The sequence below is a fragment of the Panthera uncia genome, chromosome E3 (assembly GCF_023721935.1).
Source record: "Panthera uncia isolate 11264 chromosome E3, Puncia_PCG_1.0, whole genome shotgun sequence".
Classification (NCBI taxonomy): Eukaryota; Metazoa; Chordata; class Mammalia; order Carnivora; family Felidae; genus Panthera; species Panthera uncia.
The window spans coordinates 13,346,171-13,370,341 of NC_064815.1; the positions used below are offsets into that span (position 1 = coordinate 13,346,171).

General features: G+C 46.9%; 1 protein-coding gene and 1 long non-coding RNA gene across 4 annotated transcripts in view; both read left to right on the forward strand.

The window, feature by feature from the left end:
• The window catches only part of PRKCB (protein kinase C beta), a 331,104-nt gene that overhangs the window by 247,322 nt on the left and 59,611 nt on the right, over positions 1-24,171 (forward strand). For all 3 annotated transcript variants that reach the window (XM_049638440.1, XM_049638439.1, XM_049638441.1), the window contains one exon: positions 19,852-20,025. In XM_049638440.1, the coding sequence (XP_049494397.1) occupies positions 19,852-20,025 (174 nt within the window). The remainder of the gene's footprint in view (positions 1-19,851; positions 20,026-24,171) is intronic.
• Positions 20,032-24,171, forward strand: part of LOC125927973 (uncharacterized) — a 6,767-nt gene continuing 2,627 nt past the window's right edge. The window contains exon 1 of the long non-coding RNA XR_007459512.1: positions 20,032-24,165. This is a non-coding gene — a long non-coding RNA (uncharacterized LOC125927973). The remainder of the gene's footprint in view (positions 24,166-24,171) is intronic.

Genomic DNA, 24,171 nt, shown 5'->3' on the forward strand with positions numbered 1-24,171 from the left:
TGAAGCATAGCATAAGCCAGGAATAAATTAAGTAGGAAGAAGTCGGCAGCTTATGAAATTAAAAGGAAAAAGTGGGAAGTCCATAGAAACTGGGTGCCCAGGTATAACACTTCTATCTTCAAAAGGTCCCATCCAGGTCTGTTGCTCTATATGCATTTAAGAAGGTTTAAAATAAAAAAAACTGAGAGATGAGACACCATTCAGTGCCCTCACCAAATGCCTGACTTTGCTAGAATAATGCCCAAGAGGTTGGTGACATTACTGCCTGAGTGTCACTAAGGAGACTGTTGAGGATTAGGCCATGGCACCTTCCCATAAGGTACCCCTAGAGACTTAGAACTTGTGTGCCACTCTCCAGGGTGCTGATGCTAATTCCTTTAGCTCAAAATGCAGACTGTAGAACAGAGTTGAATATAGCCTTGGCCATATTTCCCAAATATTCTCTTATTCATGCACTTGTTTAGGGTTTTTTTTTTGGGGGGGGGGGCATGTACATACCTCCTTACTATCTTAAATTTTTTCCTTTAAATGGATTTAGTTGACTTTGTTTTCTTCTCTTAGCATTGCCCTTAAACAATGATATATATAAAGTCACAGACTTGATCTACCACTTGTATATTTACTCTACTATGTTTTAGGAAAACTTATTAAAAGAAAAATACTTTTGTCCTTGTATTGCTGATGGTACAAGTGTCATGTTTTGTGAAAAACTGTCTTAAAGATCTTACATTCACACAACGATTTGGCACTTCAATTACTATTGTTATTTTTAAGAACATGAGGTCTTTTGCTTCCTTTTTCAGTGAATATCTGGAAGGTACAGAAAGTGTCTGATCTTCTCTGTTCCCCATGTCCTTTCTGTTAGATGAGAAGCATGCTCAACATTTCCTGTACCCTTAAAAAATCTTTCCTGTGATCTTGACCATCCCTCTGGGTCCTTTCCTCACCAAATATATCCAGAGAATGAAACTACTCTTTTGAGATTTGCTGCCTCCACTCCCTACCCACCACCTGTGCCCTGACCTTTTGAACTGTGACTTCTACCCTCAGCAAATTCTGAAACACCTGCCTCCCAGTTTTTATCAGTGATCTCCTGGCTCCTTACTCCCCACATCTGAACACAAGGCATGGTGGCTGCTTACGACAGCAGAGGGCAGACATGAGGGACAGGAACTGGGGCCGAGATTGGAATCCATACCCCATCCCAAGGAGACGTCATCACTTTTATAAACTCCTCACCAACAGGCATAATTAAGGATTCCCTCATTCGAACAAGTATTTATTAAGCATCTACTATGTGCCAGGTACTCTTCTAGGTGAAGAGGAAATGGATGTGAACAAAACAGAGATAAATATCTGCCCTCATGGAACATATATTCTGTGGCAGTGGTGATGATGGTGATGATACCACCTAACAATTGAGTCCTTCCTATACGCCAGGCTCTGTTGTAAGGGCTTTGCATGTATTCACTCACACTTATGCTATAATGTGGCTGCTGTTATCTCTATCTTACAGATGAGGAAATGAGAGACAGAAAGTTAAAATAACTTGCTAAAGTCACATAGCTAGTCAGTGGCATTTGACAGACCGGGTTTGGTTTAGATGCACGCGATCTCGCATTCCTGGTCCCAACAGTGGTATACCTCGGGCATATTCTAGAAGGTTAACAGCTTTCCCTCTTATTTTCTCATTTCCCACTCTCTTTTTTTTCCCTCTGAGTGTAAGCAGAGTTTACGTGCCTTGGTTTTACTTTGAGCCTCTGCCATTAGACAAACCGCATGCCCGTGGTGACGGAAGGCTCCAGATTGCCTGCCCTCCCTCATCACTGCTCCTGTCAATCACCTACCTGTGTGCAGATGCTCATGGGACCTGTGAGCCATTGCAGGGATTCCTGAGCAGGCTCATGACAATGGACTCCCCGCTTCCAGCCCCTGCCCTTCTTCCTTCTCTGAGGGTCTCAGCTGGTGGGATCCTCCAGGTCCGGGAAGCATCTCTAGTGTGTGTAGTAACTCCTCAGCTGGCTTCCTTTCAGCCCCCAACCTCCATTTCTTCTAACCTGCACCCACCCTTTCACCTGTCCTACCTCTACAATTCCACACACCCCATCCCCATTGCCTCCAACTTTGACTGACCTTGTATGAATTGCCTGGGACCATGCTACGGATTTACATGCATTACATCATACCAACTCTCCCCTGAGCCCTGCGGGGTAGTTACTGACATGAACCCTATTATACTTACATGGAAATTGTAAATCAGAGAGGTTGAGTGGCCTCCCCAACACCACACAGCGGGAAGGAGGCAGGGCCAGGATTTGAAAGTAGGTCTTGTGATTCTAGTTACAACTTCCCATCTCGGACAGATTTTGTCTCTGCTTTGGTGTCCACTCATCTCCCCCAACCTGCTGGTCTTGTCTTTATTTGAAATGGCAGTTTCAGAACTGCTAGGGAGCTGCACAATGACATTTGTGGGTCCCTCCTTCTGCTGTGGAAAAAAAGTTAAAAATGATGCCTTATGTGATTGCATTGGTATAAGGACGAATATATTAATATAATAAGTTAAAGCATTTTTCTTTAACCTAAAAGCCCATTTTTTCTTGTGATTTTAAGAGAAATTAAAACGCTCTCACGAGCCCCTAAAAAGATTGTGCCCCCACCCCCAGCTCTGTGCTTAGTTTGCCTGCTATAGTGGGTGCCGGTTGCCAGCACTCGCCCCCTAGCACTGCATCCTCAGCAACGTCAAGGCTTGTCTCCCTGAAAGCCACCAGCACGCTTAGCTAGCGTGAGCTCTGGGTTCGTGCACAAGAGAGCAATCCAGAGCTCCGAGCCCCAGACTACAGCGTCTTCTGCTGGAACCAGCCACTGCGCTGAGTTAACACAGGAAGAAATGGCATGAGGGAATGAAAAGGCAGTTTAGTTCAAACCCGTAACAAAGGCCTTTCCTAAGTCTTGGAGCTCCTGATGTAGGAGTCTATCCTAATTTTAATCTCATTAGTGGTATGGAGTCACACGCACACATACACGTACATACATTAGATGTGGTTATATAATCCTACAGACAAAAGCACTTTCCTTTCCTTGAACCTGCTTTGCTATCTTCTTGCGCCATATGGTGAGCTCCTTTATCATATGGTTCACAGATAGCTCAAAGTCTTTGCTACCTGTTCCCTTAATCCTCTTCCAGAGAACCTTTCGACATTTGCTGTCTGATCTTGGATTCCTGCCTTCTCTTTGGTTCTATCCCAATTATGGCACCTTCCTCCCAGCCCCCAGCCGTTTTCAAATGCATTTCTGATTGCAGCGTGTTTTTGCCAACTCATCTTCCCAAATCATGGTGAGGTCCTTCCACCTTCCTGATTTTTCCACGGCTCTCCTCCGTGAAATGACTTGCTGCTGTTCTACAGCCCTTACCTCCACTCCTCAGAAGAGAGTCCATTACAGAACAAGAAATTAGAAGGGTCCATTTTCCCCCAACAAAATTGATTATATCAAGGAAAATGAGATCTCTGGAATTCAAATTTTATAAGCCTCTGCCCTGCTACAAGTAGATGGTCAAGCCAGAGTGAGCAAAGGGGGTACTTATTAGAAAGATGTGCCTGTTTCTGTGTCTCTCATCAATACCCGAAGGCAGGAAGTACAGCCGGAACAAGGAAGCTTCTTCCAGGAAACCAACAACATGGCCTCCATCTTGGGGGCCCCAGTCTGTCATCCCTGCTTCTTGCTAATGTCTCTCTCTGTGGATATACACCAGCCTGTGTCACTCCTCAATTCTCAATATCTATTTCTCACATCTGGACTATCGTAGAATTTTAAAATCCCAGGAAAGAGAATCTGATGGGCCAGTATGGCACAGGGATCCCGATATCCGTGGCCATGGGGAGAGGTTGCTTTGCCAGCCATCCATCAGGAAAGGACAACAGAAACAGGCTTTCTGAAAAGCAGAGGGGGTTTGGGCAGTTTCTGTAAGAGAAGGAAGGAAATAACTGTCCTGTCTGATACACAGACCAAAGTGGGAGTTGCTGTTAAGCCTGTACATTCTTGAACGTGTTGCCTGACTCTTTGGGAAAAATAATACGAAGTGAATTCTACTTCTGCTGTTGAAGGGCCAGCTAGAGGCTATTAGCATGGAAACTGTGTCTCAGGTGATAATTCATGGCCACTGGTCCAATTACTGTGCTGTCACGGCTCCTGCTACTCTCTGCATATCCATGTCAACTGCATCTTTATGTGCTGTTTCAGAAATCCACAGTCCTGTTAAGATGAATCCCAGGTTTCTAACAGCATAACCCATAATTTTTTTCTACAACAAACATAATAGCAGAAACCTGTAGGTTATAATTGCCCAACACCCAGGGTAAAAATGTGGGATGCACAAATATGGATAGTGAATACGATTAGACATAGTGTGTTTCAACCCCCCCTCCTGCCCAAAACCTCATTGAAAACTGCTGCATAGATTGATAATATATTCTGAGCGTTGAGAACTTGTCTAAATGTTTTGTATGCATTGCTCATTTAAACGTTACAGCAATTTGGGGCTCCTGGGTGGCTCAGTCTGTTAAGCGTCTGACTTCGGCTCAGGTCATATCTTACGGCTCGTGAGTTTGAGCCCCACATTGGGCTCTGTGCTGATGGCTCAGAGCCTGGAGCCTGCTTTGGAGTCTGTGTCTCCCTGTCTCTCTGCCCCTCCCTGCTCATTCTGTCTCTCTCTCTCAAAAATAAAGAAAATGATGGGGCACCTGGGTGGCTCAGTCGGTTAAGCGTCCGACTTCAGCTCAGGTCACGATCTCACGGTCCATGAGTTCGAGCCCCGCGTCAGGCTCTGGGCTGATGGCTCAGAGCCTGGAGCCTGCTTCCGATTCTGTGTCTCCCTCTCTCTCTGCCCCTCCCCAGTTCATGCTCTGTCTCTCTCTGTCCCAAAAATAAATAAACGTTAAAAAAAATTAAAAAAAAATAAAGAAAATGTTAAAAAAATTTTTTTAAACTTTACAACAATCTTACAAGGTGGGTACTGTTGATAGCTCCATTTCACAGATGAGGAAGTAGAGGCTGAGACAGACAAGAGACTTGCAGATTTACGCAAACAGTGAATGCAGGATCAAACCCAGGGGGTCCGTCTCCTGAATGCATAACCACTAAGCCACATGGCCAGCTGCCCTCCAAGTGCTCCATTTCTGCCTTGGAGGAAGCCCGTTCTCCATTAGCCTATAACACCACCAGCAAAGGAAGGCTTGCGCACACAGGGCAGATCAGATTATAGAGAAAACAGGCTTCCTTTGTGCAACCTAATTGTTCAAATCGATGACAGACCCTTAAGGGTTTCATTGCATTTTCTTTCCGTAAAAGGCATCAGTTACTGGTTTGCTTTCCCTGGGGAACCGTGTGAAAAAACAGTCAAATGAAATCTGCTTTTATTTTAACCATCTACCTTTGTCAATTGTAACACATGATTCAAAGAAAATTGACTAAGCATACATATCGCCAGCATTGATTTTGGCTCAAAAGAACGCTACAATAACTGGAGTTGATACCTATCAGTTATCATTAACCGATTCTATGATATCAGTAATTAGGAGTCCTATAGCCCAGGGTTTTGAAATTTTTGCGTTTCTTAGGACAACCCAATCAAACAATTAAAAAATTTTTTTAAATGAAATCCAACTAAACATCTTCATTGAAAACATAGGAGCTAGGCATATGAGGTTCCAATCTCCTTATCCCCCTCTGCCCCCCTGTCCCCAGCATTGGCTGTGAGTCATTCCTTCCTCAGTGTATTGACATTTGCTTAACAATAGCAAGCCCAGAGATGACTCGGCTAAAAGTACCTCCATTCTAAACTTCCTTTCACACTTCCTCCGGCTCTCTCTGCTAGTGGGCAATAGTTCAACTTGATTAAATCTGAGGTGTCACATGACATCGTTTTAAAAGGCTTAAATCTTAACACCTGTTAACCCAAACTCTGACCTGAAATTTTGGCTGATCTCCCCCATTATCAATGTCCCCCACTACCGTGGTGCATTCATTACCATTGATGAGCCTGTGTTGACACGTCATTATCACCCAACGTCCACAGTTTACATTAGGATTCACCCTTCGTGTTGTACATTCTGTGGGTTTGGACAAATGTATAATGACATGTATCCACCGTTATAGTATCATACAGAATAGTTTTCACTGCCCTAAAAATCCTCTGCGTTCTGCCTATTCATCCCTCCCACCCCCCTACCCCCTAGCAACCACTGATCTTTTCACTGTCTCCATGGTTTTGCCTTTTCCAGAATGTCATATAGTTGGAATCATACATATGTAACCATATAAAGAGATTTTATTTTAAATACAGAAAGCCTTACATAATAAATCATGAAATAACCAAGTTGTATCATCGGAGTTGATCTGCGTGCTGAGTGTCACTGTTCTTATTTTTTGTTCGTCCAACTTGAAGATTGTACCCACCAAGTCCTACCCAGATCCACACTATTAACTCCCAATTAACATCTTTTCCCCATTGTATCGCTTTTCCATTTTTTCTGAAGTACTTCTTCAATTAACAAGTCTCCCCAGTTGCCAGAAATCATTTCTACACTGTTAACTTCCTGTTTGTGGCTAGAGGCAAAGGCATTTGATTTCCCCAACCCACATGACTTCATATTTGGTTAATGTGACCACCATTAAAAATAAAATTTAAACGCACAGTATGTGTGGACATACGTGCTTAGAAAACTTGATCCGAAGTTTGAACGATAAGAATACACTTTGTAGATCAAACTCGGGGCCCTGAGGGTAACCTAGAGCATGTAACCTAGGACATCTTCTTGTCCAGTGAAAGTTGAAGGTCAGGAAAGCCTCAAAGGCTAACAATTCATCGGCCATGATGAACATGACACCTTCTGTTCTTTCTCTCTGTTGAGCTCTTCACATGCCTTATGCCATGGAGTCATCCTCCTGGCCCCATGGACTGATGGACTCTTGTCTACATGTTGCTCCCACATCCAGCATGCTCTAAGATCGCTCAGTTGGAATGGATCTGCCCCACACTCCAAGCCTCTGGTTACCAAGGGTTGAGTGGCTCGAGCCAAGCCTTTATCCCTGGCCCAGTCCGAGGGCGGACTTCGGCACATCTGCATGCCACAACAGACCGATCGATGAAGGCCTGGAGGCCAGGCATATCGTCCCTCCCTCGTTCAGAACTTTGGAAGCTGACAGAGGCTCTGCTGATTTCACAGGGAAGCCCTGTCCACACTGAGCATTCACCTCCCCGAGGGTCCTCTTAGCCTCCTGGGGAGGGCTCGTGCCCACCCCATCTCTAAGCACAGAATGTAGGACCTGGCTTTCATTCCGGACTTGGCATTACATCTCCTGGGAGATTGATTTTGCAGACATTTTGGTCTGTGGCTCCGGCTCGCCTTCTGCCTTTCTGTTTGTCCCTTCCGGTAAAGAGAGAGAGAACCATGCTCCCCATAGAGGGAGTTGGAGCGTCTCTTTTATTCTTCCTGACTCTGCTTTCGCGTTAACAATGTGGCTTGCTGTGGTGCTGAGTGCCCAGTGTCACCTGCGTTATGTCACTCGCTCTCACAGCAGCCCTGTGGGGGACGAGCTGCCATTGTGGCCCTTTCATGGGCGAGGGAACTGAGACTCAGAGAAGTTGAGTAATTCGCCCACGATTACACAGCAAGCACATGACCGAGCCAGGCTTTAAATTCGTGGTTACAGAGCCGAACTTGTACCACCGGGGTCTCACAATTCTAATTAGATGCAAAGCTTCCAGCTCTTCAGACTCTGTCGCAGCCGCATTCTTACCTCAAAGAGCTTGTCAGCGTCCCTGTCATGTTAGAAGATGTGGATGCGGGAGCTAACCTTCATTTTGTAATGCAGCCGCACCCAGATTTCTCTCACAGTCCTCCTCCTGAGTGGGTGAACACTTTGGGAGGGGCAGATGGACAGCGTTTGCCCAGTGCTCCAGCCCCTGATTACACCACCACCCTGATGGCCTGCCAAACCACCACTGCGTCCTCCCCCGGGCAGGCCAAGCCTGGCACAAGAAGGCCCCCAATATTTAGAAGATTCTGATTTAATTGGTCGGGACTGTGGCCCAGGCATCAGCTTCTGGAAGCTCCGCAGAGAATTCTAATGTGCATCCTGGAGAAACAGGAGCTTGGTGCCAGCCTGCAAGGCAGACCCCAGCTAAGGGTGGGGAGGGGAGGAGCAGCGTCTGCCTTCAGATCAGAGCTGAGCTGATCTAAAGTACCCTCTGCTGGCCTCCATGGGGCTGGGTGCAACCCACAGGAGACAGCCCAGAGAGCAGGGGAACCCCTGAAAAGATGGAACCCTAAAATAAGGGAGGATGCACACCTTGCAGCAGACCACCACCCAAGACCTGCCCCCGAGACTGCTCCCTTGTGTGGTGGGTGTGGGAGAGGAGGGGGCCAGGGTCTACAGTGAGCCTACGGCGTACACACCCGGCGTTAAGTAGCTTCTCTCTCCCTGTCCCATGCCAACCTCAGCTCAGGCACCTTATTGACCCATCCTCTTCTCCCAGGTTGGACTTTCGGGACCCCATGAGCCTCAAGTCCGTCTCTGTCTTTCTCTTTTGGATGCACCATTTGAGTTCAAGTTCAAGTCTTTCCCCAATCCCAGTGTGTTAGTTCAGCTTGGAGGTTCCAACAGTGCTAGATGCTTGGTCTCTCCCCCCTCCTCCCCTCCCCTCTCCCCCTCCTCCCCTCCCCCTCCTCCCCTCCCCCTTCTCCTCCTTTCCCCTTCTCCCCCTCCCTCTCCCCCTCCCCTTCCTCCTCCTCCCCTTCCTCCACCTTCCCTGTTGTAGGGATGTTGTTAAGAACACCATCCACTGTAGCACTATGAGTTGAAGATCCATGCGAGACAGTTCTTTGAGACCTAAGTTCTAGGGAAAGCTTATTCTTCTCTTTAAAAAATGATTTTCCTGGGGTGCCTGGGTGGTTCAGTTGGTTTAGCGTCCAACTTCAGCTCAGGTCATGATCTCACAGTCCGTGAGTTCGAGCCCCGCGTTGGGCTCTGTGCTGACAGCTCAGAGCCTGGAGCCTGTTTCGGATTCTGTGTCTCCCTCTTTCTTTCTCCTCCTCTGCTCATGCTGTCTCTCTTCTCAAAAATAAATAAACGTTAAAAAAATTAAAAAAAAAAAAAAGATTTTCCTTAAAGGAAATATAAACTTGTGTTAGATTTCATGTGTCTCTGGTTGCTTTGGCCTCCAGGAACCTGAGGAGGGAGGAAGAGAAAAAGAGAGAAACTGTAAACACTTACTTTATAGTGTATAATGCTTTTAACCACCTTTATTGTAGTATAATTTACATATCATGAAATCCACTTGTTTATGTTATATAATCTTGAATGCCACTTCAATTTCTTTGTGACATATGGGTTAGATATGGCCATATATAAGTTAAATAACCCTTAGACCTAAGTCACTGGAGATCTCCAGTGACCCAGAGCTAGGGTTTTTGTTTGTTTTTTTAAGCTACTTTCTCCTCATGCAGATTTTTCCCATTCATTTATCCAATGAATATTCCTTGAGTGTCTGTTGGGGGTACAACAGTAAACAAGTCAACAAAATAACTGCTCTCAGAGAGCTTACATCTAAGGAGGGAGGGAAGGAGAGAGAGAGAGGACTCTAATGCCAGGTGTGGTGAGTACTATGAAGAAAAACAAAGTAAGGGGAAGCGGATGAGGAATAACAAACTGGGCTGTAACTTTAGAGAGAGTGGTCAGTGGCACCTGGGTGGCTCAGTTGGTTAGGCATCTGATTTCAGCTCAGGTCATGATCTTGCAGTTTGTGAGTTCAAGCCCCGAGTTGGACTCTGTGCTGGCAGTTCAGAGCCTGGAGCCTGCTTTGGATTCTGTGTCTCCCTCTGTCTCTGCCCCTCCTCTGCTCACACTCTGTTTCTCTCAAAAATAAATAATCATTAAAAAAGTTTTTGGTTTTTTTTTTTTAAATTTAGAGAAGGTGGTCAGGGAGGACCTCTGCAAGGAGATGAGGGAGTAAACTTGAGCATATCTATGGGGAGAGTCCTAAGTGCAGTGGGGGGAGAGGAAGACCCCAGGAAGGGAGAGTGAGCACAGACCCACTTGCATTTTATAGCATCATTGGGGTATGTAGAAAACAGTGGGCGTGTTGGTTGGGAACAAGTGGTCGGGGTGGGGGCAGGCGGGGGAGCAAGGAATAATTAGGAGACAATTTCAGGAGGCCAGACTCAGGAGCATGGTGGCTTAGGTCAGGAAGGACGTCGGAGAGGGAATACATTTTGAATGCAGAGCTGACAAAACTTGTTGACACCTTGGATGAGGGGCGTAACCAAGAGGAGTTAAGAGAGACTCAGTTTGGCTTTGGACTTTCAGCAGGTGTCCGGTGAAGTTGGGGAAAGGGAGCGGGGTCTTGGGTCCCTGACTATGCCTGCCCTTTCACATTGGTAAGCGCACGGACCCACAGTTAGTTGAGAGGCAGACATTGGTGCTGGTGGGCAAGGATCATGATCAGGCCCCTCGGTCATTCTCGGTCGATCATTCTCTGATAAAGATGAAGTAGATGATAACCACTGTAGTGGGTGGAATTGTCTTCCCCCAAAATATGTGTTCAAGTCCTAACTACAGGATGTAATCAAGTTCTGGTATGGTGATTCAATGACTGGTGTCCTTAAAAGGAGAGTAAATTTGGACACAGACACGGGGGCACAGGAGAGAATGCCACGTGAAAACAGAAATTGGAGTGACGTATCTGTAAGCCAAAGATTGTTGGCAACCGCTGGAAATCAGGAAAGAGGCATGGAACAGATTCTCCGTGAGAATCTAGAAGGAAGCTTCTAGAAGGAAGCACGTCTGCCAACACCTTGGTTCCAGGCTGCTGGCCCCCAGAACTGTGAGAGAATAATATCCTGTGGTGCTGAGCCACCCAGTTTCTGGTTCTTTGCTACGGCAGCCCTAGAAAAATGGACAACCACCAGGTGTTAAACCCGCATCATTTGCCCAGCACGGTGTTAAGGTGCACACTTTGCTCACTGTATCCTGTAAAATTCCCTCACTACCACCAACAGCTAAGTGTTGTTGGTGTCCCCGTATTACCAGAGGAGGAAAAGTTCGGTGAACTTCCCAAGGTCATGCAGCTAGTGTGCGGTGGAACTCGGGCAGGTACCAGGTCCCGTGACTCTGAACCCCATGCCCTAACCATCATGCAACATTATGCAAAGGCCACGACTCCAGGCACGTTCTGCCGTTTGCATTCACCAGTAAAGTTCATCGCAACCTACTTTGCATCCAGGAGTCCCTGGGCTACTTTCCCACATTTTATCTGCTGCCACTGGAGCGTTGTTATTTATCACATCTCTCCCAGAAGATTCTTGGGTAACAGATGTGGCTTGGAATTTGATAAGAGCGTCACTTCAACACATCCTTTCAATCTGTTTGGAATCCTCACCCTGGAGACGGAGGGACAGCTGAGCAAACAGCCCACGCCCTCTATGTTGGTATTAACTGAACTGGAAGCTCCAGAAACTTCATGAGGCAATTAATGAAAAGCAAAAGATCATTTCCATTTGAAGGAACATTTTAGAACCTGGCCATCGCTGTGGCCGTGGCAATGGCGATTTCTCTGCCATTTATTTCCCTCTCTCATGCCAGTGCATCAGGGCACAGAGGGAGGAAGGAAGATCTCCCCGGGCCGCTTAATGCTTGGAAGCAGGGCCATGCCCATCCTGTTTTAGGGCACATCACCAATGCCCAGCATTGTGCCTGGCACAGAATCCCCAAGAGAGCTTGTGGATGGAGGAACCTGGATGCATGGTTGTGGCACCAACTCAGACCAAGCCCATCTCGCCAAGTAAATGAATGGTTTGTCAATGGCTGTATAAGAAATGGAGAAAGAAATGACTGTTCTGTCTGTGGCCTTGAATTAGCCCATGAGCTCCCCAGCCTCAACACGTGGGGTGGGTAGGAAAAGGAGGAACAGGGCTGGGATCTGGAGCCGAATTTGAAACCCTCCTGTGACAGCTTGCAGTAAATAATTTGAATAATTTCCCACAGCAGAACACTTGGTGCTTGAGGTCCAGAGAATCAGATAGAATATGGTTAAGTGCGTGGGTTTTGGAGACAGGGGCCGTAGGAAGTTTCACTTCTAGGGGAGAAACTTTAGGCAAGACACGCACTTCCTACACCCTGGCTTCCTCGTCTGTAAAGTGAGGTACTGGAAGTTCCCACTGTGCATTCCAGTGGAGATTAAAGGAGATCCTGAGCAGTATAAGCAAGAAATGGGAGGGGTTATCATTACCAACCCATAAGGACCCCCCCACCTGTGCTGGTCCCACCTTCAGCGCCCCCCTCCCTTCTTCCTGGTGCAAACCCTGTACCATTCCATTCCAGCCTTTGTTGGTCCAGCATCCCGGCTGCTCTGGTTGCTGGATCTCTCCAATTCTGCTAGAGATGATTGGTTGCTGCCTTGCAGACAGCTGGGAATTGAAATCTAGGATCTGCATTCTAGAGCTTGAGTGCTCACTTCCTACAGTAATTCTAGGAGAAGGTTTGTAGGTTTGGATAGTTTGATCCTAAGGGAGCACAGTTCTCTTCCCTCTGCCTGGAATATGCCTGCTGGCTCTGCTCATCTTCTAGGTCCACACTTCGCTATTGTTTCCCCAGAACACCTTTCGCTGACCTGCGAGATCAGGTTGGGTCCTCTGTTTAACCAGTCGTGAGGCGCCGTGCACTTCTCTTGCTGGGGTTTAATCGTAACTGATTTAGGTAATTATTTGTGCAGGAGGGGGAGCTTTGTGAGCCCTGCATCCCCAGTGCCTATCCCAGTGCCTGGTGCATCCCAGACACGTAATGTTTACTGAATGAATGGATGAATTGGCCAGCCTTCCAAGTCCTGGATAAGACTAGAAAAGATGACACATTTGGAAGGCACAATGAATTCCTTCTCTGTTGCATCTCTTAATTGAAGCCTTTTAAAAATAAAACTGATTGAAGGGCACCTGGGTGGCTTAGTCGATTAAGAGACTGACTTCGGCTTAGGTCATGATCTCACAGTTTGTGAGTTTGAGCCCTGCATCAGGCTCTCTGCTGTCAGCACAGAGCCTGCTTCGGATCCTCTGTCTCCCCCCGTCTCTGTGCCTCTCCCCTGTTCTCTCCTTCTCTCAAAAATAAATAAACATTTAAAAATAAAATAGCATAACATAAATAAAATAATAAAATAAAATGAAATGAAATAAGATAAAATAAAGAAAGTGATAGAAGAGAATATGCACAACAAAACCCAAGAATTAAAGAAACCAAGGTAACAGGGACCACACCTGGCAATGCTGGGTTACATCAGTGCACGTGGGAACTTAGAAGACTCTGTTCTAGTCGTCTGTCGCTGGTGAGACATCATCCCCAAACTCCACCAACCACAGACTATTATCTCCCAGTGTCTCCGTGCATCAAGGATCGCGAATTGGGAATGCGTGCTGGTTGATCGTGGTTTGGGGTCTCTCCTGCAGTGGCTGAGACCGCTGAGGCTGGAGCACCGGGGCTGGCTGGCATGCAGCCCAGGGCTTCTCCACGGGGTCTCATTCCTTGGCCTCACTGGCATGGTGGCACCAGGGCTCCAAAGGCAGGTGTCCCAAGAGAAACTGAGAAGCTACTACTCAGAAGTCACAGGGGGCCACTGCCATCATCCTGTTCATTGAGGCAGTCGCAAAGGTCTGCCCAGGTTCAAGGGGCATAAATTGCGTCTTGGATCGAGGAGTATTAAATCTTTATAAGCACTGTGAAAAACCATCTCCTTCATGACGTGAGGAAAGCTCTCAAAAAGACCTCCAAGAGGGGCCGGAGAGATTCCTATTGAAAGGGAAAAGCCTGATGAGAATATTAAGGAGGAACAAAGGGAAGTTTCCTTCTTACCCCTGTTAATGACTGCTGAGAAGAAGAAGCTGTTAGGAACATCAAGGTAGAAGTCTGTTTTCCCCATGGATACCTGGGGAAATATCAGGATACCCATATCCTGACCACCATATGAAATGAATCGATTTTGAGAGTACTCCGGAGTTCCGCAAATCAACAGATTTTGTGATTAGGGTCATGAGGGGGAGGGGGAGAGACACTTGTTAACATGCAGACCACAGGCCACAGCCCAGACCTTCTGGTGCTTGGGATCTGTGTCATAAATGAGTGTCCCCCAAGAAGCAGGAGGCATCGTCCTTTATAGAGAATGGACCTTGCCTTGGCTTTGATTGCGTACCGACCTGTTGGTATTTGGCTTTCTGAAATTTTAATTTTGATTAAGAATTTGAGCCACCCAAATAATAATTTTGTCTTACAGGACCCCCTAAGTACCAGAAATATTCTCCAACTGATATAAATAAAAATGGTAACTTTATTGTAGGGATATGGAGGTTTCTCATGGGTAACAGCCAAGCCTCATGAGAAATTGGAACCAGGAACTGGAAAGGAAGTCCTCTTCTCATTCTCTGAACTTCTTCCCCTCCCCCCTGCCCCCAAGACACATCAGTTTCTTCTTTGCCTGCATGTGGTAGAAAAGGACCAATCTAGGCAGACCTATGTGTTTCTCTATTCAGGGACCCAGGACTGACTTTGCCTAGTAGCCTATTCCAAATTCTTTGGAGAGAGAAACTGATTGGCTCAGCTTAGGTCAGTAGCTACCTCTGATCCAATCAGCTGTGGCCAGGTGGGTGCACTGCCCAACCAGAAGGTTCTTCTAATAAAGAGTCAGAAGAATTGAAAGGCATGCCAAGATTCACTTCCAAATTGAACTGCCCATGTGAATATGTGGTCACTTTTATTTCTCCTGATCTTTCTTGAAACACATATTCTAGAAACATCTGGTGCCTGGCCCATCTCCATTTATGTATGTATGTACGTATTTACTTAATTATATTGAAGTATAGTTGACACACGTTATTCTGTTCGTTTCAGGTGTATGACATTGTGATTTACAATTGTATACATTATGCTATGCTCACCTCAATGTTACCATCCATCACCGTACAATGTGATTATAATATTGTTGACTGTATTCCCAATGTGGGACTTTTCGTCCCCATGACTTATTCATTTTATGGCTGGAAGTTTGTACCTCTTTTTTTTTTAATTTTTTTTTAATGTTTATTTTTGGGAGAGAGAGAGACAGAGCGCAAGTAGGGGAGGGCCAGAGAGAGAGGGAGACACAGAACCCAAAGCAAGCTCCAGGCCCTGAGCTGTCAGCACAGAGCCTGATGCAGGGCTTGAACCCACGAGCTGTGAGATCATGACCTGAGCCGAAGTCGGATGCTTAACCGACTGAGCCACCCAGGCACCCCTGGAAATTTGTACCTCTTAACCCCCTTCACCTATTTCGCCCATCCTGAAACCCCTTCCCCTCTGGCAACCACCAGTTTGTTCTCTGTATTTGTGGGTCTGTTTCTGGTTTGTGTGTTTGTTTTGGTTTTTAGATTCCTCATATGAGTGAAACCTTATGGTATTTCTCTTTCTCTGACTAATTTCACTTAGCACAATACCTTCTAGGTCCATCCACGTTGTCACACTTGGCAAGATCTCCTTATTTTTTGTGGCTGAGTGATATTCCACTGTGTACACACACATGCACACACATGCACACACTGTTTTCTTTACCCATTCATCTATTCATCTATCAGTGGACATTTAGCCATCACTTAGTTTTATACAAAAAAATGTTATTGGAACATAACTGCACCCATGCATTTGTGTATTGTCTATGGTTGCTTTCCCACTATGATGGTGGAGTTGAGTGGTTGATATAGAGACTAAAATATTTACTATTCAGCCCTTCCCAGGAAAAGTTTTCTGACCCCTGCTCTAGGACTTGATTCACTTCTGTATCTCCATAGTTACCAGCGTTTCATGTGTTTCATTCCTACTTTCCTCCAGCCAATACAGGGGAATTTCCCAACCTTGGCTCATTTGTACACCACTCACACGATGTCAGAGATGCTATCTGGTATCGGTTTTTTCTTCCTTCTACCCATGTTGCTTGGGACAGAGCAAGGGACCAGAATCCACACACATCCCTGTTAGTTGACTTAAAAAAAAAAAATTTCAGGGACGCCTGGGTGGCTCAGTCGGTTAAGTGTCCGACTTTGGCTCAGGTCACAATCTCAGTCTGTGAATTCGAGCCCCACGTCGGGCTCTGTGCTGACAGCTCAGAGCCTGGAGCCTGCTTGTGTCTCCCCCTTTCTCTGCCCCTCCCCCACTTGTGCTCTGTCTCTCTCTGTCTCTTAAAAAAAATAAATGTAAAAGAAATTTTTAAAAAACCTGATTTCTGCAAATGCCACAGTATTTCCTGAGGTGCGAAGCACGTAGCATTGATGATTTGCAAGGTGATTTTAGCTTAGTGCTTGAGATTTTTTTAGGTGGTACATAGAAGTGATATTAAATGAAATTAAATCACATCATGATAGAACGATTCTCTCTTTATGTTTTCTTTCAGTCTTTCTTATTACTTGGAACAAGAAAATCTCAGTTGATGACAATATGCCGTTAATAGTTCTCTAACACTTGCTAACATCATTTTTCCCTTTAACAAGGAGAGCACACAGAGGCTGGCTTGGAACCTTCAGCAGCTAGCAAAAGCTAACTAGAATTTCCTAGCACTGCTTTGCTTTTATTTATTTTTATGCTTATTTCCATTTATGGCTGGTGATACTGGCTTGCCATTAATAGTGGTGATACAGAGTTTCCTTTTTCAGATAAATTTAGTTAAGTAAAAATATGACGAGGTTGTTAAAATACTAAGCAAATACCAGTCTAGGTGATGGGAAAAGATGTGCAAAAGGCACACGAATGATCGATGGAAGTTTGGGAAACTTGTGTTAAAGTGACTGACATAGCTACAGAAAAGTCCTGGTGCCCAGCGCGGAGAGAGTGACCCATTGGGTCTGAGTACATCCCTGAGGGTTTGAGAAGGAGGTGACATCTGAGCTGAATCACTGATTTTCTGGGCAGTGAAAGAGTGTAGAAGGACATTGCAAGCGGTGGGAATAGAATATTCAAAGGAAAAGAAAGAAGGGAATGTGGTCACGGAATTGTCTGGCTTGTGGGGATCACTGAAGGATTGTATGCATTTGAGTAACATGGCCAGAGCAGCATTTTTAGAGCAGTTGTTAGCTCGAGCAGGTTAAGCTCTCTGAGCCTCAGTTAGTCTATCTGTAAAATGGGGATAATGGAAATATTATCAGGGAACTTCTCAGCCATCTGTCCTGCTTCTCCTCCTGTCAGGGGGCTGGGATGTCCTATCATGACTGCATCGACACTCAAGGTGTCCAGGGCCCCCTCCTCTGTGTCTTGGGTGGTCGAGCAGGGGATTGTTTGGAATACTTCTTGGCAGTGAGAAAGAATGAAATCATGCCATTTGAAGCAACGTGGATGGAACTGGAGGGTATTACGCTAAGTGAAATAAGTCATACAGAGAAAGATAGATACCTTATGTTTTCACTCATATGTGGATCCTGAGAAACTTAAGAAGGAGGCAAACCATAAGAGACTCTTAAATCCTGAGAACAAACTGAGGGTTGATGGGAGGTGGGGGAGAGGGGAAAGTGGGTGATGGGCATCGAGGAGGGCACCTGTTGGGATGAGCACTGGGTGTTGTATGGAAACCAATTTGACAATAAATTATATTTAATATAAAAAATAAAAAATAAATAAATTTTTAAAAAGAAAAAAAAAGAGAAGGGGATTGTTAGATGGTGCCTTGACCAGTGGTGACGGATCGGTGGGGCTGTCCACACTCGAAACCGGCTCACTACTGAGCCCCCTCCTGTTGGGCTCAGGGGTCCTCTCAGCTGAAGGTTCTTCTTTCCACCTTCAGCCCCTCTACTGGTTTGTCTCCCAGGCAAGTCACGTCCCTGCCTCCACCCTGCACTTGTCCCTTCCCCAATCTTCTCTGGAACCTGGGAGCAGAAAAGCCCTGTCTCCACCTGACTCTCTGCATCTTCGAACACTGGCCTCCTAGAGGCATTATTTCTATTGTGGTGAGGGCTGGGGAAGGGAAAATGGCCCTTGAGGACTAGCGAGAGAACAGGGAAGACCGGAAACAAACTGAAGACACATGGCCCAGCGCTTTGAGCCCCACCCTGCCATGTGGACTGGCGGGTCTGCGTGGGGATCGAGTAGATGCCCAGCAGGTAGGACCTGCTCAGCTTGGCAGCCCTTATTTCTCTAGTGGTGCTGGAGGGGAGAAGCTGAGAAAGTCCTATGGTAGTGGCAGTGTGCACCAGGAACTTTCTTGCTAAGTGCTCTAAATTCCTGGGTCTACAGTGCCCATGGCCACCCCTGGCTGTGATGAGAAAGGAGATGGTGAGAGCAGGAAATGGGGCCTCTGGGAGCCGGTGGGCTCAGCCTGGAAGCTTCCATGCAGTTAGACTCTAATTTACCATTAAGATAAGAGCTGAACGAAGTATGCCAAGCTGCCCTCCTGCCTCAAAGAGCTTTCTAGGCCTCCCTCCCTCTGGCCTTAAGGCTCTATTGCATTCTCTGGTCCCCCAGCTGAGTCAGGTGTGAGCATTTTATTTACCCAACCACCTAAGCACCTTGAGGATTCTTCTGGAGCTCTGAGCAAGTCAAGTGTTTAAAGGCAGAGACTTTAGAGTCAGTTAGACCTGAGTTCAAACCCTGGCCCTGTCCCTAACTGAATTTGCTGTGTGAGGGCATCTTCCCCTCCATGAGCCTGGCTTTCCTGTAAAATGGGGTTCTGCAAAGTAATGAGAAGTAACAAATGAAAACCACTACTTGTGTGGCACTTTGGTAAGTACTCAAAAATGTAGTGGTGACACGACACAGTGCATGCAGTGAATGCTTATTGCAGCCTGATTGCTTCTTCCTCCAGGAAGCCTTCCCAGAAGCCCCAGGGCCGATCAGGTCTCCTGCAGGGTAGTGGTACTGCCCTGTGCTGCTTCTAAGAGGCTTCTTGAAAATGGTACCCTCTGGCCACTGTGGCGTCTGGCATAATCACAACCAGTGAAAGTAATGATGTGTCCTGAGCCACCCTGATTAACATGCTGGATTGGTGACCACAGCTGCATGGAAGGAAGCCCCGGGACAACAGGAGAGGGTGTTAAAATATTACACTAATCATCCCTGTAATTAATATCAGAAGCCTTTCTTCCTCTGGACGGCAGGGGCAGAGAACGTGTCTGCTTCTTTATTGCTGTATTCCCAGCGCTTAGCAGGCTTTTCTTGAATATTAAATAATCGAGTGAATAAGGAGACAGGTGCTCCAAATTCAGTTTTATCAGGAATTCGCCCATTCTCTCATTCAACAAATATTTATCGAAACTCTACCATGTACCAGGCACTATACCAGGCTCTTGGGTGACAGCAGTAAACAAAACCAGCAAAGATCCTTTCCCTCATGAGGTTTACATCCTAGCCCTGTTGGCTGGGCATTGATACAAATCCCAAAAGGATCGATACTTGCTTGTTGTTGTTGGAACCCTCCCTACTGATTGGGTTTAGCCATTCAAAATGCGAGGTCTGGGGGCGCCTGGATGGCGCAGTCGGTTAAGCGTCCGACTTCAGCCAGGTCACGATCTCGCGGTCCGTGAGTTCGAGCCCCGCGTCAGGCTCTGGGCTGATGGCTCGGAGCCTGGAGCCTGTTTCCGATTCTGTGTCTCCCTCTCTCTCTGCCCCTCCCCCGCTCATGCTCTGTCTCTCTCTGTCTCAAAAATAAACAAAATGCGAGGTCTGGAGAAAACTTTATCCATCGTTTCAGTGTCCACAGAGGGCATCTGGGCAGAGCTTGGAGTGGGTCTGAATGAGCATCGGCTGCCGCGGCTTTCTGGGCCCTTCCGACCACCCTGACAGGCTTATTCTCTTTCCCAGGTCATGCTCTCAGAGCGGAAAGGCACAGACGAGCTCTATGCTGTGAAGATCCTGAAGAAGGACGTCGTGATCCAAGATGACGATGTGGAATGCACGATGGTGGAGAAGCGGGTGCTGGCCCTGCCCGGGAAGCCGCCGTTCCTGACCCAGCTCCATTCCTGCTTCCAGACCATGGTAACTTGTCCAGGGGCCTGGCCATTCCACCTCTAGGGCTTCTCCAGGCTTTGACCAAAGCCATCCCAGCAGTGCTCACTCCAAAGAAGCACCTGGACCCTTTCCATTCTGGAGATGGGAGGCTGCTGTGCCCAGGGGATGCTGCTGAAAATTTCTGAGGTTGCCACTGAGAAGCTCTCCCCTAGGCAGATGCTGTTTCAATGAGGATAAAAGAACTCAGGCAATTGGTTTAATAACCAACAGAGCAGGGTCTTTCTCAGACAGCAAGAGGTGACTTGCGGACAGGAGCTGAGGACTTTTGCTCTCACAATATAAGATGTTCTAGCAGAGCTTAGCGATGGGAGTGAGTTGGGAAGGGCCACAGGATGTGGGTTTAGACGGTTATAGTCAGCCCTCCAGACCCTCCAGATAAATGCTCCGGTATATTCTGCCAGTTGCAGGGACCTCCTTGAGGGAGGGGTTGCCTGAAAACACAGCCTGTGGGAGACTAATGGAGCAGGGGGCACAGTGTCCTAGGCAGGGACTAGTGAGCGCAAAACCGTGGCTCCCAAGAAAAGAAGGGGACACTTGTGCCCTATTCGCTGTTAACTGTGATTCCATGTCTATCTGCGAGAGCAGGGGCCATCCCTTTAAGTAATCTGTCACCTTTCCCCGTTCGAATTAGACCCTGGCCTCCATGCCTAAGGAGGGGGTGGCCAGAGCCCAAATGCGAAAAGGTACAAAATTAATCCTTGCCTTTGGAGCTTCTAACGGGCCAGTGGCCCAGTGACTTCAAGATGCTTTAAGGGATTCTTTGAGATTATTTCAATTCTGTGCAGCTCTTACTATGCATGCTAATTTTAGAGCCCACCTCCTATGTAAGACGGGATGCTATCGTATATTGCGTGTAATTTAAAGCTTGAGACTTCCTGTCTTCTCCAAAATCACCAAGTCCTGTGCTCTGCTAAGTTAGCTTCAACACTCCCAGCCCAGAAAGATCTAAAACTGGGTTTGGGGTGGGTTTTCTCAGTGTAACCGCACACCGGGCTTAGAACAGCCCTGTGTGAAAGGGACGGAACTGGACCTCGGCTCCTTCCCTGTTCGAAGAAGTCTCTTGATACATTTTGGGGTCAGAAGGACCTGGGTTCAGATCCCGGCTCTGTCACTTACCGTATTTGCCAAAGTAGGGTGCATATACCCCAGCGCAAAGTGGCCCTGGGTACAAAGGGTGACTTTGGCTGGTGCATAGATTTAAAGTTACATTCCCCTTTTAATTAGCTTTAAGTTCTCCTGAATGCCTCAAGGGGAATGTTTCTGTTTGGTGTCAGCACACCTGTATCCTCTTTTTAACAGAAGAGTACCAGGCTTCCGTTTCTAAGCTTTGGCAAACACCCGTTTCTAAGTCACTGTTTTGCTTACGAGGTATTATAAGACAAATATTTAAAAACACACACACACACAAAATAGATGTTTTAGTAATGAGTTCTTATAAGGTTAAGTTCCTCAAACCACCACCCCGGTTGGGAAACAGAACTCTGGCCGCCACTCTGGAAGGTTATTCGTGTTCTAATCTCGATCTCCCGGCAAGCGGTGGCTTGACTTCCTTGTGCGTCTTTATAGTTTTATCACTTGAGTCTTATCGTCTCTTAATACGGTAGTTTAGTCTTTCCCATTTTTAGACACTGGCTGTGTCTTTTAAGCCTTTTAATACAGTGATTTCTCCCCTCCATCCCTTCCTTTTATCCGTTCCTTCATCTGCTGAAGATCCTGGGCTGTTTGACCCAGAGCGTTTTCACAGTCTGGATTTGCGGATTGCACAGGTGTGGGCCTCTTGCACAGTTTTCCTGTCTGATGTGTCTCCTGCAAATCGGTAGCCGGGCCTAGAGACTCGGGCAGAATCAGGTCCGATCCCTTTGGTAAGAACGTAGAAGGCGTGCTCTTTCGTTCAAAGGCACAGAACACCCCGTGTCTCTCTTTCTGTGATGTTGGCCGTCACTGATGCTCACTCAGCCCCTAGGCCCGTTAATGGCGGTACCCTAATTGTGTCATTCCTTTTTCATTTACTGGTAGGAATGCCTCTTTGAAGGCAGGCTGCCCCTCCTCACTTGCCTGGTTCCCCATGGCACAGCTCATATAGGAAACGCTGGATAAACGCTTGATTCTTTCTTGTTACTGGACAGTTTGTCACAAATCGGTTGATGATTATGCTCCAAAGGTGACTAGTCAGCACTTGCTTCTAAAATAAAACGTTTCGTAAAAGAAGAGAGTCGATGTAAAGAAAAATATTACACGAGCAACAGTTCACAGCCTTGGCACAGTGGTGAAGAGAGTTCCAAAGCCTGAGTTTTAGGGAATTAGGTCCTTCAGGCACTCAAGAGGTAGCAGAGACAGGACCAGACTAGATTCTTAAACCTCTAAACTCCTCCCCGCTGCATCTTCTCCTTTTCCCATCGTGGGTCGCCAGGTTTACCCACTGACATCAGTAGATCAAGAAGGGTCTCAGTCTGGTGAATAGACCAAGAAGAGATCCTGTTCTCAAGCAAGAGGTTGGACCAACTTAGAGCGCCATTTTCAATTTCGGTTGAATGCATTGAGATTGGAGGTATTAGTCATGTGTGACAAACATTAATTTATTAACGTACAGTATCTCTATTAGTAAGGTACTGCTTTCAAAATGATAGTAGAGTGGATTTGAGGCAATTCTTTTCATACTGCACTGCCTCACTCGTATTTCAGTATGTTTTCTGGCATGAGACGGTAAGGCTGGGGTTTACCTGGAAATCATGCGGTGCCCTGCGTCCCCTCAAGGGGTGTCACATGTCAGGGAAGAGAGACGGCGCTGAGAACACAGTTCCGTGGGTTCGAGTCTTGTGTGGGGATGGAGGCCCATGTTGGCGGCCACCTCGCGGTCTCCTAATCCAGCAAGGCTGAGGGTGAAACAGACTGCCATCTTGTTGGTGCGGATCAAAGTAGCTACGCTGTCTCTAAGGGCCGCATCGTTTGGGGAAAATGTAACCATAAATGTTATAGTTGTGCTTGGCTTGAGGAGATGCCCTCACTGCCTTCGTGGCAAATAGTTTTTTTAAGCACCTATACTTTGAGTTTACGTAAATTAAATTCACTTCAAAGACATAATAATGCCTACTCACGTGAGGCAAAGGCTGACACTGTTAAACCACATGACAACCTTTGGATGGGTCCTGTCATCACCCCTCTAAGACGAGGGGACTGAGGCCACACAGCAAGTACATTTCAGGGCCAATATTTGAACCCAGGCAGCCTGCCTCCACAGGGTTTTACACTTAACTGTGACACTGTTAGGTCTTTTTAAAAAATTTTTTTGTTAATGTTCATTTTTGAGAGACAGAGAGAGAGAGAGAGAGAGAGACAGAGCATGAGCGGGGGAGGGGCAGAGAGAGAGGGAGACACAGAATCCGAAGCAGGCTCAGGCTCTGAGCTGTCCGCACAGAGCACATGGACGTGAAATCATGAACCGTGAGATCATGACTGAGCCAAAGTTGGACGCTTAACTGACTGAGCCACCCAGGCGCCCCCAATGTTCAGTCTTTTGAGGGTGCTGAGCATGGATGCCTGGATTTCTAGGCCATGTGATGCCCCTGGGGCAGAGCCACCAGCAGCCATCCTGTCCGTAGGCTCTGGCAGGGGCCCGAGCCCCAACCCTTTGCTGGCTCACCTCTCCCCTGCTCAGTGAAGGCTCGTGGTGCTCCCCCATGTTTCCGTCTTGGGAATGGACCTGACTTTCCATCCGAGCATCTCCCACGTGTGGTCTTCCAAACACTTGGTTTCACTTCACCAAAAAATCCATGCTACGGAAAGGGTTACCTGTCATCCCACTTTGCAGGAGAAAGGTTTGAGGACGTAGGACATTGTGGGTAGTTTTCCCCAGACACAGCACGGGCTCCCAGGCCCAGTGAATGCAGAGCCAGGCTTTTGCTAGCACATTATGTTGAGTTGCAGCCCACATGGCCTTAACCGTGATGTTACAAACAACAAAACCCAGCAGCTGGCGTTGTGAGCACGTCAGCGTGGGCCGGCTGTGCGCTCCGCACTCTGCAGGTGCTTGCAGTGTATGTTCTGTGCGCCTCTCCTGGTAGACACCGGTACTGTCCCTGCTTTCTCCAGGAGGATGCTGAGATTCAGGTACTG